This window comes from Ornithorhynchus anatinus, chromosome 1, assembly GCF_004115215.2.
Source record: "Ornithorhynchus anatinus isolate Pmale09 chromosome 1, mOrnAna1.pri.v4, whole genome shotgun sequence".
NCBI classification, from domain to species: Eukaryota; Metazoa; Chordata; class Mammalia; order Monotremata; family Ornithorhynchidae; genus Ornithorhynchus; species Ornithorhynchus anatinus.
The window spans coordinates 185,369,708-185,387,731 of record NC_041728.1 but is presented as its reverse complement, the minus strand read 5'-3'; the positions used below and the strand labels follow the sequence as shown (position 1 = coordinate 185,387,731).

General features: G+C 56.7%; 1 protein-coding gene across 2 annotated transcripts in view; it reads left to right on the top strand.

Annotated features, from left to right (window-relative positions):
• Positions 1 to 1,350: 1,350 nt before the first annotated feature.
• KALRN (kalirin RhoGEF kinase) overlaps positions 1,351 to 18,024 on the top strand; it is a 139,040-nt gene continuing 122,366 nt past the window's right edge. For both annotated transcript variants that reach the window (XM_039913606.1, XM_039913607.1), the window contains exons 1-10: positions 1,351 to 1,433; positions 2,752 to 2,944; positions 5,141 to 5,653; positions 9,160 to 9,282; positions 10,144 to 10,335; positions 11,198 to 11,329; positions 12,564 to 12,794; positions 13,382 to 13,504; positions 14,694 to 14,885; positions 16,847 to 17,016. In XM_039913606.1, the coding sequence (XP_039769540.1) occupies positions 2,792 to 2,944; positions 5,141 to 5,653; positions 9,160 to 9,282; positions 10,144 to 10,335; positions 11,198 to 11,329; positions 12,564 to 12,794; positions 13,382 to 13,504; positions 14,694 to 14,885; positions 16,847 to 17,016 (1,829 nt within the window). In that variant the 5' untranslated portion in view covers positions 1,351 to 1,433; positions 2,752 to 2,791. The remainder of the gene's footprint in view (positions 1,434 to 2,751; positions 2,945 to 5,140; positions 5,654 to 9,159; positions 9,283 to 10,143; positions 10,336 to 11,197; positions 11,330 to 12,563; positions 12,795 to 13,381; positions 13,505 to 14,693; positions 14,886 to 16,846; positions 17,017 to 18,024) is intronic.

The window sequence follows — 18,024 nt, the reverse complement described above, 5'->3', positions numbered from 1 at the left end:
GGCAGGTGAGGATGTTGTAGCTGGATGGAGGGATTTTTGAGTTGATGAGGGTAGAGACTGTACAATGACTAGAGATGTTGGGATCGAGTGTGTGTCCAAGTTGGTGAGTGAGCAGTTGATTGAATGTGACACTTGGTGGGTAGCAGCGTTGCCTAGTGGATAGAGCCAGGGCCTCTGTGTCAGAAGGGCCTGGGTTCTAATTCCGCCTCTGCCATTTATCTGTTGTGTGATCTTGGGTAAGTCCCTGCACTTCCCTGTGCCTCAGTGTTCTCATCTTTGGAAGGGGGATGAAAATTGTGAGCCCCACATGGGAGATGGACTGTGTCCTAGCTGATTAGCTTATATCTACCCCAGTGCTTAGTACAGTGCCTGGCATGAGGTAAGTGCTTAAAAAATACCATTAAAACCAAATAAGAAAGAAAGACAGGGAGAAGCTGAGGGTCACACTGAAGTTGCAGGCAGTGTTTTTGGTTGAGATCAGAAAGTTTCAAGGAGGAGTGAGTTTGGAAAGGAAGATCAGAAGTTCCATGGTCTGGCAGAAAGAGCACGGGCCTGGGTTCTAATCACAACTCTGCTACCTGGGAAGTAGCATGGCATAATGGATAGAGCACGGGCCTGGGAGTCAAAAGTTCATGGGTTATAGTCCCAGCTCTGCCCCTAATCTTCTGTGTAGCCTTGGGCAAGTCACTTCACTTCTCTGTGCCTCAGTTACCTCATCTGTAAAATGGGGGTTAAAGACTGGAGCCCTATGCAGGACAGGGACTGTGTCTAACGTGATTTCTTTGTACCCTTCCTAGTGCTCAGTACAGTGCCTGGCACATAGTAAGTGCTTAATAAATACTAAACATTATTATTATTACTTAACTTCTCTGTCCCTCAGTTCCTTCATCTTTAAAATGGTGATTAAGACCATGAGCCCGTTGTGGGACAGGGACTGTGTCTAATCTGATTAGCTTGTACCCACCCCAGTGCTTTGTACAGTGCCTGGCACAGAGTAAGCACTTAAATATCATAAAGAAAAATAAGTTCCACGTTGGCCATTTTAAATTTGCGGTTGTGGCAGGATATTCAGGTGGAGAAGCTCTGGAGGTAGGAGGAGAGGCAGGTTTGTAGGTGAGATGAGAGGTCGGGGCTGGAGAGGGAGAAGTGGAAGTTGTCTCCAGAGAGGAGAGAGGTGAGGCTGTGAGGTAGGTGATGCAGGGGAGGTGGTGGGGGAGGGGCGTGGGGTGTGGTCTGTCGCCGCAGGACCACTCCACCTGGAGCTTCTGGGAATGAGGGGGCTTCGGTCCAGGTCACCCTGACAGCTCTCCCCCTGCAGGCGGCCGGGACAAGCGAGGTGGCCCCATCCTCACCTTCCCGGCCCGGGGCAATCACGACCGGATCCGGCAGGAAGACCTGAGTAAGCTCGTCACCTATCTGGCCAGCGTGCCCAGGTACAGGGGGATGGGCTGGTAGGGGGACAGTCAGGGCAGGGGTCTTGGAGGAGGCCTGGTCTGGGAGTCCACGGTGGCAGTTCTGGGGATTACTGGGCACATCATGTGGTCTGGGTGTCCACAGCCCTGTTCTGGATATCCATGGTCCTGTTCTGGGGGTTCCTCGACTATGGCCTGAGGATTCATGGTCATCATTCTGAGGGCTCCCTGGATACTGGCCTGGGGGTCCCTGGCCACACCACATATTTTGGATGTCCACAGCCACTGTTTAGGGGGTCCAGGCCATTGGTTCTAGGGTCCACAGTTACTGTTTTGGGGGTCCCCAGCCATTGTCCTGAGGGTTTCTGACCACTATTCTGGGGGTCCACAGCCACGGTTCTGGGAGCTACCCACCCAGAAGCCTCCTGGAAGCTCAGGGTTGGCAGGGGGCAACAAGGTGGCTCCAGACTCAGTATGGTCCTTCACCTGCTGGCTGGCCTCTGCAAAGACCCCAAGCCCATATGAGAGAGGGGACCCCTGGTGTCCAGGGAATAGGCTCTTTCATGCTTGGCTGGGCAGAAGAGCACTGGGTGGGTAGGTGAATGGGTGGAGGGGTTAATAGGTGGGTGGAGGTGTGGGTTGGTGAGTGAGTAAGTAGAATGTTGGGTGGCTGGGTGGATGGATAGATGGCTGGGTGGGTGGCTGATGTGATAAGTGGATGGGTAGATGGCTGGTGGCTGGCTGGATGGGTGTAGGGGTGGCTGGTGGGTGGGTGGAGGTGTAGCTTGGTGGGTTGGCTGGGTAGATGGATGGGTGGCTGTGTGCGTGGGTTTAGGTTTGGCTGGGTGGCTGGATGGCTGGGTGGAGGTGTGGCTTGGTGGGTGGAAGGGTGGGTGACTGGGTTGGGTTAAGGGTGGCTGGGTGGGTGAAGGTGTGGCTTGGTGGGTGGATGGGGAGTTGGCTGGCTGGGTAGATGGATGGATAGGTGGGTGGGTGGAGGGGTGGCTAGGTGGGTGAGTAGAGGTGTGGCTTGGTATGTAGATAGCTGGGTGGATGGGTAGATGGATGAATGGGTGGCTGGCCGTAGAGGTGACTGGGTGAGTTTTGGGGTGGCTGCATGCGTGGTCGGGTGGGGGTACAGGTGGGTGGGTTGGTCTGTGCCTGCCCTGGCTCCCTCCAGAGTGAAGGTCAGGATGAATTTCCTGCCCCTCGATATGGAAAAGTTCTGGGAGGGAGCATGGGGGCGGGGTGGCCGACCCTAACTGTCCCCATCGTGTCCCACTGTGTCCCGGCCATGTCCCCGCCGTGTCCCTGCCACGCTGCGGGTGCACGCTGGCAGCGAGGATGTGTCGAAGCGTGGCTTCACGGTGATCATCGACATGCGTGGGTCCAAGTGGGAGCTGATCAAGCCCCTGCTGAAGACCCTGCAGGAAGTCTTCCCGGCCGCCATCCACAGCGCGCTGCTCATCAAGCCCGACAACTTCTGGCAGAAGCAGAAGACCAACTTCGGCAGCTCCAAGTTCACCTTTGAGGTGAGACCCCACCCCCCTCATCATCTTCCCCCCAGCCCCAACTCCAGGGAAACATAATAATAATAATGTTGGTATTTGTTAAGCACTTACTATGTGCAGAGCACTGTTCTAAGCACTGGGGTAGATACAGGGTAATCAGGTTGTCCCAGGTGAGGCTCACAGTCAATCCCCATTTTACAGATGAGGTAACTGAGGCACAGAGAAGTTAAGTGACTTGCCCACAGTCACACAGCTGACAAGTGGCAGAGCCGGAAGTCAAACCCATGGCTTCTGACTCCGAAGCCCAGGCTCTTTCCACTGAGCTACACTGCAACAAGCCCCAACACCTCCCCGCTGTGGGCCTAGGAACCAGTGCCTCTCCATCCCCTGATTCCTGCAGGCCCAGGGACCCTTGCTTCTCCAGCACCTGTTAATAATAGTAATGATTGCGGTATTAGTTAAGGGCTTACGATGTGCCAGGCTCTGTACTGAGTGCTGGAGTAGATACAAGGTAATCAGGTTGGACACAGTCCCTGCCCCACATGGGGCTCACACTCTTAATCTCCATTTTACAGATGAGGGAATTGAGGCACAGAGAAATTAAGTGACTTGCCCAAGACACATGGCAGAACCAGCATTAGAGACCTCATCCTCTGAAGTCCAGGCCTGTGCTCTTTCCACTAGGCCATGCTGCTTCTCCAACCTGTGCCCTTCCACCTCCAACCCCTGCAGACCTGGGGACCTGTTGGCCTCCACACCCCACCCCTGCAAGCCTCCTCTCTCCTCCTCAGAGGTGCAGGAGATTTGGGGGACTGGGACACAGTGACAGGGTAACTGGGCAGGAGAGCCCAGGCCACCTGCTGCCTCCTGGATGGTCAGTGCCCCAGGGTAAGTTCAGGATCACAGAGAAGCTCCAGGGTGTCTTGACTGACTCCACCTTGCCCGCTCAGGGAGACCTGAGCATTCATTCATTCATTCAGTAGTATTTATTGAGCTCTTACAATGTGCAGAGCACTGTACTATGCGCTTGGAATGTACAGTTTGGCAACAGATAGAGACAATCCCCGCCCACTGACGGGCTCACAGTCTAAATAGGGGAGACAGACAGCAAGGCAAAAGAGAACAAAACAAAAACAAGACAACATCATCAAGATAAATAGAATCAAGGAGATACACACCTCATTAACAAAATTAATAGGGTAATAAATAAAATGTACAAATGAGCACGGTGCTGAGGGGAGGGGAGGGGAGTGGGAGCAGAGGGAAAGGGGGGCTCAGTCTGGGAAGGCCTCCTGGAGGAGGTGAGCTCTGCAGGGAATGGGGAAGGAGGGAAGGAAGTCAAGGCAGGTGGAGAGGGATGGATGAGGTGGCCTCCAGTGATTCCCACTCCCTGGCCCCAAAATCAAGCTGCAGGGAAGGGAGTCAGGGCAGTTGCAGGGGGCTGGACGAGATGGTCTCCAGTGATCTCCACTCCCCACCCCCAAAATCAGGCTGCAGGAATTGACGTGGCCTCTCTCCCCCGCACACCTCCTCCTCTCCACCTTGAGCCCAGCGGGGGCATTCCGGGCAGAGCCGGAGGGTGCAGTGGATGGGGGTTGTCTCGCGGTCTTGGGCTGAACCCCTGGGGGTTCAGGTGACCCTATGCCAACGGAAGCGCCATGGGGGCGACGGCAGAGCCGGGTGAGGCCCCAAGGCTCCTCGGGGGGGCCCCAGCCTCAGTGCTACCCTAGCTCACCCCCTGACCTCTGCCACTTTCATTCATTCATTCAATCGTTCTTATTGAGCAGTGTGGTGTAGTGGATAGAGCGCGGGCCTGGGAGCGAGAAGGTGGTGTGTTCTAATCCCGGCTTCACCACTCGTCTGCGTGTGACCTTGCGCAAGTCACTTCACTTCTCTGTGCCTCAGTTTCATCATCTGTAAAATGGGGATTGAGACTGTGATCTTCATGTGGGACAGGGACTGTATCTGACCTGATTTGCTTGTCTTCACCCAAGCGCTTAGTACAGTGCCTGGCACATAGTAAGTGCTTAACAAATGCCGCAATTATTATTGTTACTACTGTTGAGCGCTTACTGTGTGCAAAGCACTATACTAAGTGCTTAGTAGAGTGCAATATAATTAGAAAAGACACATTCCCTGCCCGCAATGAGCTGACAGTCTTCCCCCGCTCGGATCTCCCCTGTGCCTGCCGTTCCCCTCACCTCACCGGCGGCGCAGACGAACATGGTGTCCGTGGAGGGGCTGGCTAAGCTGGTGGACCCGTCGCAGCTGACGGACGAGTTCGATGGCTCGCTGGACTACAACCACGAGGCGTGGATCGACCTGCGGGGGGCTCTGGAGGCGTTCTTCCACAGCGCCGTGCACCTGCTGGCGCGCCTGGAGGACCTGCAGGAGATGCTGGCGCGCAAGGAGTTCCCCGTGGACGTGGAGGGCTCCCGGCGCCTCATCGATGAGCACGCCCAGCTGAAGAAGAAGGTGCTCCGGGCGCCCGTGGAGGAGCTGGACCGCGAGGGCCAGAGGCTGCTGCAGTGCATCCGCTGCAGCGACGGCTTCTCCGGCCGCAACGGCCTGCCGGGCAGCGCTGACTTCCAGAGCCTCGTGCCCAAGGTGACCAGCCTCCTGGACAGGCTGCACTCCACCCGCCAGCACCTGCACCAGATGTGGCATGTGCGCAAGCTCAAACTCGACCAGTGCTTCCAGCTCAGGCTCTTCGAGCAGGACGCCGAGAAGGTGGGAGGGCGCCGGACCCGCGGGCAACAGTGCCGGACAGCGAGATGATGGGGCCGGGGCTGGGAGCGGGGCCGGATGAGGGGATGGAGCTGAGGGGGGGTGGTGGGCAGACAGGGACGGGGATGGGGCTCCGTGGCAGGAGCGAGGGTATATCTGACTATGGCCATCGGGCTGGGGGGCAGTGAGGGAAGGGTGTGGAGCTGAGAGGGACTGCGGAATTGAACCTGGGCTGGGAGTGGGAGCCCTGATTTCCAGTCCCAGCACTGCTCCCAGCCTGCTGGGTGACTTGTGCCGTCCACCGAACCTCTTTGGGCCTCCAGGTTCCCCACATATTAAATGGGGACAACAGGTATTCAATAGTCATTCAATAGTATTTATTGAGCGCTTACTATGTGCAGAGCACTGTACTAAGCGCTTGAAATGAACAAGTTGGCAACAGATAGAGACAGTCCCTGCCATTTGACGGGCTTACAGTCTAATCGGGGGAGACAGACAGACAAGAACAATGGCAATAGAGTCAAGGGGAAGAACATCTGGTAAAAACAATGGCAACTAAATAGAATCAAGAACAGGTAGTGCAGCCCAGAGGAAAGAGCATGGAGCTGGGAGTCAGGATACCTGGCTTAGAGGCCCAGCTCTGCCCCTGGCCTGCTGCGTGACCAGGGTAAGCCAGGGAGCCTCTTCAGGTCTCAGTTTCCTCATCTGTAGTAATAGTAGTTTGAGCACCTAAAACTGAATGCAGAGCACTATACTGAATGCTGCTGCTGCTACTCCAACTATTACACGCTTAGGAAAATACAGTAAAAGAAGGAGGACACCTCTGCCACCGGAGAGCTCACAATCTAATGGGGGGTGGGAGATGGACAACTGATATTTAGATTTGATCAGCGGGACACATCCCCTTGGAGGAAGGAGAAGCTCTTTATAAACAAAAGCTTCTTCAAGAGTGAGAGACAAAAGAGAAAGCACCAGGAGCTGCAAATGTCAGCCTTTTTGCTGACCTCCCTGCCTCCTGTCTCTCCCCACTCCACTCTGCTGCCTGGATCATTTTCCTTCAAAAACGTCCAGACCGTGTTTCCCAACTCCTCAAGAAATTCCAGTTGTTGCCCATCCACCTCCACATCAAACAAAAACTCCTCACCATTGGCTTTAAAGCTCTCAGTCACCTTGCTTCCTCCTACCTGACTGTCACAACTTTGCTACTACAACCCAGCTCTCACATTTCATTCCTCTAATGCTAATCTTATCTCTGTACGTTGACCTTATCTATCTAATCACCGACCTCTCGCCCACATCCTCCCTCTGGCCTGGAACACCTTCCCTGCTCATATCAGACAGATAATTGCTCTCGTCTACTTCAAAGCTTTAATGAAGGCACATCTCCTCCAAGAAGCCTTCCTTGACTAGCCTTCCCCTCCTCTTCTTCCACTCCCTTCTGTGTCACCTTGACTTGCTCTCTTCATTCATCCTCCCTCCCAGTCCTGCAGCACTTATGTATATATTTGTAATTTATGTATGTTTTCATTCATTTATTTATGCATATTAATGTCTGTCTCTCCCCATCTAGACTGTGAGCTCGTTGTGGGCAGGGAATATGTCTGTTTGTTGTTGTACTCCCCCAAGTGCTTAGTACGGTGCTTTGCACACAGTAAGCGCTAAATAAAAATGAATGACTGAATGAAGTAATAACAATAATTGTGGTATTTATAAGCGCTTTCTATGTGTCAAATACAGTGCTAAGAACTGGAGTAGATGCAGGATAATCAGGTTCCACATGAGTCTCACAGTCTAAGGAGGGAGAACAGGTATGGAATCCTCAATTTGCAGATGAGAGAACTAAGGCACAGAGAAGTGAAGTGACTTACCTAAAGTCACACGGCAGGCAGGTGATGGAACTGGGATGAGAACTCAGGTCCCAAGACTCCCAGACCTGGGTTATTTCAGGCCATGCTGTTCCCAAACTTGAACAACTGTGTTCATAAGTGCAGAGAACAGGTGCAAGGACATGGGTGCTAGGGCAGCTGTTGGAGTGAGGCATCTTGCGATGCTGGGAGGTTAACCAGGGAAGGCTTGGGAGGTGGGGAGGTCTGGCGGATGTGCAGAAGGCAGAAGGGAGATCCAGCCTAGGGGAACAGGGGAAGCAAGGGGGAGCGTGGAGGGCTGGGGTCTGTCGGATGTGTGGAGGGAGAGGGATCCAGGCTGGGGGAGCAACGTGAGTGAGGGGACAAATGCGAAGAGAGTTAGGGTCCATTGGATATGTGGAAGGAGGAAGAGAGGGCAGGAAATCCAGGCTAGGGGAGCAGCATGAGCAAGGAGACCAGGGCCAGAGAGCTGCGAGCCTGAGATCTTTTTTTACATTTACCTTCAAATGCACATTCAGGCGTGCACCAGCTTACACATATGTATGCACATACATACGCACATCCTTCCTTCTTGCTCAGTCTTAGCCATGCTCATTAGCCCTGGAGGATCCCAAGGGCCTGGGCCTGGTTGTCCCTGTCATTGTCCTCCCTCCCCTCCTGCCCAGCTAAAGTGGAGCAGGATTTTAGGGCAGGCAGGGAGGGAGGGGAAAGCGGCGGGGGGGAGGGGCAGGGATGAGGAGGAAGGAGGAGCAGAGAGGGATGAGGAAGAGGAGAGAGGAAGAGGAGGGAGGAGCAAGAGGCAGAGAGGAGGAGGAGGAGGCAGGGAGGGAGGAGGGGGAGAAGGAAGAGGAGAAGGGGAGAAGGAAGGGAAGGATGGAGGAAGAGGGAGGAGGAGGAGGAGAAGGAGAAGAAACCTCAGCCTAATGATTTTGGTGGAGGCAGAGGGGTTGGAGGAACTGGAGGATGGACAGACAGGGGGATTGATGGGGAATAGACAGGGAACGGATGGATGGATGGATGGATGGATGGACAGATGGGGAAATGGAGGCACCCAGTAGACGGGGCAAGGATGAGAGGAACCAGAACATCTAGGCGATGCCTCCTCCTCCTCCTCCTCCTCCTCTCCCCCTCCCCCCTGCCTGCCTCACTGAGGGGCAGAGATGCTGTTGGGGCAATCCTCGGCCTCCATTCTGTTGGTCCTGTACCCGGATGGGTGAGCTTCTCTCTAGGTTTCAGAGGATACTCGCCCATCGGCCCTGAGCTGTGGCCCCCACCCCCGTTAGCCCCTTCACCCCTGCCAGCCCCACCCCCTGCCTCCACCAGCCCAATCCTCTGCTAGTTCCTGCCCCTACCCACAAGTTTACATTGGTTGTGCAGGGGTTGAGGGGGAAGCTATGCCACCTCTCCCCTGTGCCACCACCACCTACTCCCACATGCCAGCCCTTCCCTGGAACACCCCCTCCCCAATCCTGCCCGTCCCCAGTGCCACCCTCTCCCCCTCCTCTATGCTGCCCCTGCCCACACGCGGACCTTGGGATTGTGATTGCGTGGGTGACTGCCCAGCGTCGGTGCCATGAGGCTCCGGACCTGCGGTCCCTCACAGCCCCTCACGGCCCCCTGCTCTGCCCCCGACTCTGCCCCCAGATGTTCGACTGGATCAGCCACAACAAGGCGCTGTTTCTGCAAAGCCACACAGAGATCGGCGTCAGCCACCAGCACGCACTGGATCTGCGAACCTTGCACAACCACTTCACCATGAACTCCATGGTGAGGATGTGGCCAGGGCAAGCTGGGGCGCTGGGGCCTGGGTGGAGTGGGGAGGGTGGGGAGGGCAAGGAGCGTGGAGGTCAGGGTGAAGGGACCAGGGGGCTGGGGGACACGGGAGGACATGCTGTCAGCTTCTTGAGAGCAGGGATCCTGTTTACTAACTCATGACCTCTCCCCAAATCTCAGGACATTGCTCTGTACACAGTAGAATGTAAGCTCCTTGAGGGTAAGGACTATGTATACTAACTCTATTGGACTCTCCCAACTGTTCAGTACAGCGCTCTGCACAGAGAAGACCGTAAGATCCTTGAAGGCAGTGATCATGTCTACTAACTCTGTTGTACTCTCCCAAGAGCTCAGCACAGTGCTCCGCACACAATAGTCTGTCAGCTCCTTGAGGGTGGAAATGGTGTCTGCTAACTCCTCCCAAGTGCTCAATCCGGCTCTCTGCACATAGTAGACTGAGAAACGAGAAGCAGTGTGGCCTAGTGGATAGAGCACAGGCCTGGGAGTCAGAAGGACCTGGTTTCTAGTCCTGCCTCTTGTCTACTGTGTGAACTTGGGCAAGTCACTTCACTTCTCTGAGCCTCAGTTCCCTCGTCTATAAAATGGGGATTAAGACTGTGAGCCCCACATGGGACAGGTACTGTGTCCAACCTGATTACCTTGTATCTACCCCAGTGCTGAGTTCAGTGTCTGATACATAGCATTTAACAAGTATCGTTAAAAAAAAGCCAAGTTGACCGTGAGCTCCTTGAGGGCAGCAGTGGTGAGTCTGCAGTGCTCGTTCTGGCGCCGTGGTCCTGGCCAGCGGTCCCAACGAGCCAGCGCTGATGAGGGGTGGACGGGTCGGTCCTGCAGAATGCATATGTGAACATCAACCGCATTGTGTCGGTGGCATCGCGCCTGGCCGAGAGCGGCCACTATGCTGCGCAACAGATGAAGCAGATCTCCGGACAGTTGGACCAGGAGTGGAAGAGCTTCGCTGCTGCGCTGGACGAGCGCAGCACCATCCTGGCCATGTCTGCTGTCTTCCACCAGAAAGCTGAGCAGGTGCTGCCCACTGGGAGGGCTTCCTGGAGGGGGAGGAGTAGCCTGGGGGAGAGGATGGGGCTATGAAGGAGCGGGTGAGGCCGGGGCGGGGGGAGTGGAGGAGGGGGAAGAAGAGGAGGAAGCATGGTGGTGGGGGAAGAAGAGGAGCAAAGGACTGTGAAGGAAGAACAGTAGGAGGAAAAGGATGGTGGAGGAGGAGGAGGAGGAAGAAGTGGTTGGGAGAAGGAGCGAGAGAGGAGGAAGAGGGCAGAGGAGGTGGGTGGAGGAGAAAGATGGGGAAGGATGAGAAGGAGGAGGAAGAAGAGGAGGAAGAAAGGATGGTGGAGGAGGCAGAGGAAGAGGAGGAGGAGCCATTCTTGTTTTTGCAGATATGAAGGCAGAGACACAGTGGTCTGGCAGAGAGTTGGGGAATTCCAGGCTTGGTGAAGATCAGGAAGTGGGAGGGCTCAGAGCACGGAGGGCCCCAGCAGGGAGGCTGAGGGCAGGGAGGCCGAGGCCACGACCCAAGGTTGGGGGAGTTTAAAGGGGGGGTAGCTGAGGGCAGGGGGACAGGGAGGCCAAGTCCGTGGCCCAAGGCAGGGAGGCCGAGGGCAAGGAGTCAAGGTCATGGCCCAAGGTGGGGGTGAACAAAGGCAGGGAGGCCGAGGGTGGGGGCTAAGGGGTCTATGCCTCGGCCCAGAACAGGAACGCTGAGGGCAGGGAGGCAGTGGCTGAGGGTAGAGAGGACAAGGGCAGGGAGGCCAAGGCAGTCCAGATCAGGGAGGCTGAGGGCAGGGAGGCCGAGGCAGTCCAGGGCAGGGCCGATGAGGGCAGGGAGGCCGTGGATGGCTCCCGCTGACCGCCGGGCACTGGGCCGTTTCAGTTTCTGTCGGGGGTGGATGCCTGGTGCAAAATGTGCAGTGACGGAGGACTGCCAGCAGACATGCAGGGCCTGGAGCTCGCTGTGCATCACCACCAGGCCCTGTACGAGCAGGTGACCCAGGCCTACACTGAGGTGAGTTGGGGGAGGCCCCAGGAGGGTCGGGGGTCCAGAAGGTGCAGGGAGCTCACCCTGCATCACAACCACGCTCTGTAAGACCAGGTGACCTAGACCTACACCGAAGTCAGCCCCGAGGGTTGGGGGCTGATGGGCAGACTGGGAGTCCTTGGAGGACAGGCAGGAGCGGGGTCACAGTGGAGGCGAGGGGGCTCTCTGCCATTGCCACTAGATGGGTTGGGTCATGGGGATCACCTACAGAGGATGCAGAATGACCCCAACCCAAGCTTCACTGCTGGGGGCTGGGTGGGCTGGGATTGAGGCAGAGGAGAGATACAGAGACCTCTTCAGAGGTAGCTGGAGACAGGAGGAAACAGAAGAATCACTATTAATGCCTGCGCAGTGCTGTGCTGCGTGCCTGCAGCCGACAGAACACTATACTGGATGCCTTTCGCCTGAGACACAGAGCAAAGCACAGAGCCTCAGAAAGGAGGAAGGGCTGAAGGGTCATAGGGACATTTACCACCTTCATTCATTCATTCATTCATTCATTCATTCATTCATTCATTCATTCATATTTATTGAGCTCTTACTGTGTGCAAAGCACTGTACTAAGCACCTGCCCTGTGTCTCTCCCCGGTGCTATTCTGACCCTGGCCCAACCCTGACACCCTCCCTGGCTGGCCCCACCCCTCCTCCCCAGTGCCTGCCCTTGATGGCCCCGACTCCCCACCCCCGACCCCAACCCCCTCAGCCCGGCCTGATCCCCTTCCTGACTGACCCCGCCATCCTCTCTCCCTACCCCTTCTCTGACTAGTGCTGACCCCCCTCCTTGGCTGGCGCTGTACTCCCTCCCTGTCATCTGCCCTGCGTGACCCCAATTTCCCACCTCAACCCCTACCCAGCCCGGCCCTGATCCCCTCCCTGAGTGACCCTGACTGCCCCTTCCCCCCAGCCCTCTCCACCCGTCCCTTACTGCTCCTGACCATATGACCCCTCCCCCATCCCTGACTGCCCCCAAAATCCCTCCCCAGCCCCTGCCCTGGCTGTCCTGGACTCGCAGCCCTGACCCTCACCCAGCCCGACCCTGATTGTCTTCATTCCTGGCCCCGACCCCCATGCTGGACCCCTTCCCTGGCTGACCCCGACCGACCCCCACCCAGCCTGGATCCAACACGCACTTTGACTGACCCCGACCATCCCCCAAACCGACCCCTCCCCCAGCCCTGAGGGTCCTGTCTGTCTCCCCCAGGTGAGCCAAGACGGCAAGGCCCTCCTGGACGTCCTGCAGCGGCCTCTGGGCCCTGGCAACGCGGAGTCTCTGACAGCTTCAGCCAACTACTCACAGGCCGTGCTTCAGGTCTTGGACGTGGTACACGAAGTCCTGCACCACCAACGTCGCCTGGAGGGCATCTGGCAGCACCGCAAGGTCCGCCTGCACCAGCGCCTGCAGCTCTGCGTCTTCCAGCAGGACGTGCAGCAGGTGGGCACTGCCGGCGACTGTCGGAAGACCAGCCAGACTGCCTACCACTGGGCCAGGCGCCTCCGTGGGCATACTGCTGAACGCAGTGTGTCCAGCACCATGCCAGGCACTGCCAGGGAAAAATCGCAGAACGCTGGACAGAGCGCTGGGTCAGGCGTTGCGGTGGGCACATTGTTAAGCACTGTATCCAGCACTGTGCTGGGCATTGCCAGGGAAATATTGCGGAGCGCTGGGCAGAGCACCACCATGGGTAGCAATTTGAACACTGTGCCAAGTGCCCTGTGGGTAGAGTCCTGAACACTGGGACACGTGCTGTGCCAGGTGCCGCCACGGGCTCTGCACTGTCTCTGGCCACGGGCTCTGCACTGTCTCTGGGGGTAGAGTGTCGAACACTATGCCAGTCTCTGTGGCCAGTGCTGCCGCGGGCAGAGGGCTGAGAGGAGAGATAGGTGACAGGGCTAGGGGACAAGGGGGGTCACCGGTGGCAGGGAGGTTGGGGGGACCCCCATGTGTTCTGGCCAACGGAAGCTGTGGCTCTGACACCACCCCTAACACACACACACACCCCTTCCCACCTCCCCCCTCAGGTGCTGGACTGGATTGAAAACCATGGCGAGGCATTTCTCAGCAAACACACCGGTGTGGGCAAGTCCCTGCACCGGGCACGGGCCCTCCAGAAGCGGCATGATGACTTTGAGGAGGTGGCTCAGGTAATAATAATGATGATATTTGTTGTGTTCCAGGCATTGTTCTAAAAGCTGGGGAACTACAAGCTAATTGGGTTGGACACAGTCCCTGTTCCATGTGGGGCTCACAGTCTTAATCCCCATTTGACAGATGAGGGAACTGAGGGACAGAGAAGTGAAGTGACTTGCCTAAAGTGATACAGGTCCAGGGGTAGGGGCGAGGCTGAGGGCCTGGAGGAGCGGAGACAAGGGGACAGATGAGATGAACTCCTCTCTGGGACACTGACTTCTGAGCGTGGGGGGCAGAGTGTGTGCATGTGTCCGATGGGGGACCGGGGACAAGGGGTAGGGCGGCGGAATCCTCAAACAGGGGGATAGGGAGGGTCTCCCCTTTTGGGGTCCAGTGGTGGGAAATGGGTTGAAGTTGGAGACACACCCCACATCCAGAGTCTTGGGAGGCCTGCCTGAGTCCCTCAGCCAGCCAATCGTATTAATAGAGTGCTTACTGTGTGCAGAGCACTGTACTAAGCGCTTGGGAGAGGACAATAAAACAATAAACAGGCCAGATGGCTGCTCACCAGGAGCTGCTGGTCTGAGGCGCCTCCCTAGCCCCCGTTGCTCTTCCCGCCACAGGGAGAAGGAGGTCCTCATTCAGGGGGTGGGCTAGGCCCTGGAGAGCCGCAGCAGGGGTCTTCTCCCCCGGGGGGGCATCGTCCCCAAACCTGGGCCTCTCGCTGTCGGCTGGGAGGGGCCCTTTCTGCCCAGCACCGCCTGGTTACCCCAGGACCGGCCCCCATGCCAACCCCGGCCCTGCCCCTTCTGGCCCTGCCCCCTCTGCCCCGCCCTGCCCAGACCCTCCCCCTCCCCGTCCCCGCCCTAGTGGCTACAGCTTCGGCCTGGGAGTCAGAAGGACCTGGGTTCTAATCCCGGCTCTGCCGCTTGTTTGCTGTGTGACCGCAGGCAAGTCAGTTCACTTCTCTGGGCCTCAGTGACCTCATTTGTAAAATGGGGATTGAGACTGGGAGCCCTATATGGGCCAGGGACTCCGTCCAACTTGATTTATCTGTATCCTGCCCAGTGCTTAGTGTGGCTCCCTTCCTAGTGGCCACACACCCTCCCGGCCCCTCCCAGCGCCCCTCCCAGACCAGCCCCAACCCTCTCAGCGACTGACATGTGTGTGTGTGTGTGCGTGTGCATGTGTTGCGGGTGGCAGAACACGTACACGAATGCAGACAAGCTGCTGGAGGCGGCAGAGCAGCTGGCTCAGACGGGGGAGTGTGACCCGGAGGAGATCTACAAGGCCGCACGGCACCTTGAGGTCCGGGTGCAGGACTTTGTGCGACGCGTGGAGCACCGCAAGCTGCTGCTCGACATGTCTGTGTCCTTCCACACACACACCAAAGAGGTGCGCTGAGGTTTGGGGGGCCAGGGGTCGGGGCCGGGAACCACCACGACCTGCTTCCTCCACCTGTCTGGGTCCCTCCATGTGCATGCCAAAGAGGAGGCGGAGGGCGAGCCGGGGTGTGAACCACCTCCAAGCTGCTGCTCCGCCTGCCCCTGTCCTTCCACACGCATGCCAACAAGGTAGACACCGCAGCCCACAGTGGGAGGTGTAGACACACATATACACCCCCAGCCGACCCAGAGAGGTGTAGATAATAATGATGATGATGATATCTGCTAAGTGCTTACTATGTGCAAGCACTGTTCTAAGTGCTGGGGGGATACAAGGTTATGAGTTTGTCCCAAGAGGGGCTCACAGTCTTAAACCCCATTTTACAGATGAGGTAACTGAGGCACTGAGAAGTTAAGTGACTTGCCCAAAGTCACACAGCTGACAAGAGCAGAGTCAGGATTAGAACCCACAGCCTCTGACTCCCAAGCCCGTGCTCTTTCCACTAAGACACACTGCTTCTCCCCGTTGCCCAAGTGGGGACTGACTTGGCCCTGGAAGGTGTTTGCACGGGGTCTTGGCGGGGGGGTACGCAGGGAAGGGGGCTCACCAGGGGAGGGCACACTGGGAAGCAGTGTGGCCTAGAGATTAGAGCATGGGCCTGGGAGTCAGAAGGACCTGGGTTCTATTTCTGTTTACAGTGTGATCTCAGGCAAGTCACTTCACTTCTCTGAGCCTGTTACCTCATTTGTAAAATGGGGATTAAGACTGTGAACCCTCTGTGGGACAGGGTCTGTGTCCAACCTGATTTGCTTATAACCAGGTCAGTGCTTAGTACAGTTCCTGGTACATAGTAAGTGCATAACAAATACTATTATTATTATTAGTAGTAGTAGGTAGTCCTAGCCTCCAAGAGAACACATGGTTAGTTGCTCTCTGTCCAGCTGGTCTTTCAACCTGGGTCACTGGGTCATTCTCCTCCCCCACTTTGACACCAGACCAACCTCCACCCAGGCTGGGCTGGGAAAGGTGAGGGAGGCGAATGGGACATTTTAACCCCCCTCCCTTAATGCTGTGCCAACCAACCCACTAATCATTGGTATTTATTGAGCATTTACTGTGGCAGGGCTCTGTACTGAGCACTTGGGAGAGTAGAGTTAGTAAACATGATTCTTGCCTTCAAGAAGCTTTACAGTTTGCTTTGTATAGAGCACTGTACTGAGTACTCAAGAGAGGACAGGAGAGTTAGTAGACACAATCCCCGCCCTCAAGGAGCTAATGGATTACTGTGTGCAGAGCACTGTATTAAGTGCTTAGGGGAAGACAGAAGAGTTAGTAGAAATGATCCCTGCCCTTGAGGAACTTATAGTCTACTGTGTGCAGAACACTGTACTGAGCACTTGAGAGAGGATATTAGAGTTAATAGTCACAAACCGTGCCCTCAAGGAGCTTACAATTAGTAGTATGTATAAAGCACTTTACTGAGCGCTTGGGGGAAGACAGTAGAATTAGTAGACAGAATCCCTGCCCTTGAGCTGACACACAATGATGGTTTTCCCTGTCCCCTCTGCAGGCAGTGGGTATGTTCCATTAACTCCAACCCCCTCATAGGGAGAGGTGTCCGGGGTGCTCAGTTGCCCCCAGGGCACAACTTTGCTGAGTTACAACCCCCCCCAACTTCCTCAGTGCTCACCCCAGTTCTGGGCCTTTCCCCCCTCAGTGTGGGCCTGTTCTTCCTTCCCCTGCCCCCTACCCCTCCCCACCCCCACTGATCTGAGCCAGTCCCACCTCAGCGTGGGCCTATCTCTCAGGCCCCCCCCGACCCCACCATACACAGCTCCGAGCCAGTCCCACCTGAGTGTGGGCCTGTCCCTCGGGGCCCCCGACCCCTCCACACACAGCTCTGGGCCTGTCCCACCTCAGTGTGGGCCTGTTCTTCCTTCTCCCACCTCCATCCCCACTCCCACCCCCAGCTGTGGGCCTGGATGGAAGACCTGCAGAAGGAGCTGCTGGAGGACGTGTGTGCCGACTCAGTGGACGCGGTGCAGGAGCTGATCAAGCAGTTCCAGCAGCAGCAGACGGCCACCCTGGATGCCACCCTCAACATCATCAAGGAAGGGGAGGATCTCATCCAGCAGCTCAGGTGGGCCAGTCCATCCGCCCGCTCACCCCCAGCCGCAATAGAGCCGAGGGCCGACAGGGCTGAGGGCCCAGGGACCCTGGGAGTCAGGGACCCACAAAATTGGGAAGCCATGAGCCCACTGAGCCAGGAACCCACAGAACTGAGGAACCACAGGCAAGGGGCACCAGGGACCTGCAGAACTGGGGAGCCATGGGCCCAGGGAGCCAGAGACTGAAAGAACTGGAAAACCACCAGCCCAGGGACCTACAGAACTGGGGAGCCATTGTCCTGGAGAGCCAGGGCCCTGCAGAACTGGGAGCCACAGGCATGGGGAGCCAGGGATCCATAAAACTGGGGACCCCAGAGAGCCAGAGACCCTGAGGAGCCATGGTCCCAAGGAGCCAGAGAACTGGGAAGCCATGGGCCTGGAGAGCCAGGGACCCACAAAACTGGTGTACCACAGGCACGGGGAGCCAGGGAACCACAGAACCGGGAGCCACGGGCATAGGGAGACAGGCGCCTGCAAAACTGGTAAGCCCTGGGCATGGTGTCCCAGAGAGCCAGAGAACGGAGGAGCTTCAGGCATGGGGAGGTAGGAAACCAAAGAGCTGGGGAACCCTGGGCTTTGGGAACCAGGGACCCACAGAACAGGGGAGCAACAATCCTGAAGACCCCCAGATTTGAGGATGCAGGGACCTGTGAATCCATGGACCTTGGGAAACAGGGATTCCGACAGCTGGGGAACCAGGAACCCAGGGAAGTATGGCCCCAGAGTCTTAAAGCCAGGGAGCCCAGGAGACCGTGGACCCATGGACCCAGAGAGTTAGAGATCCACAGGTCCAGGGCCCCACGGAACCGAGGACCCAGGAAACAGTAGGTCCATACACCAAGGATACCAGAGCCTGAGGATCCACAGAGCCAGGGTGCTGCAAAACAACAATAATAATAATAATGATGGTATTTGTTAAATGCTTACTCTGTGCCAAACACAGTTCTAAGCATTGGAGTAGATACAAGGTAATCAGGTTG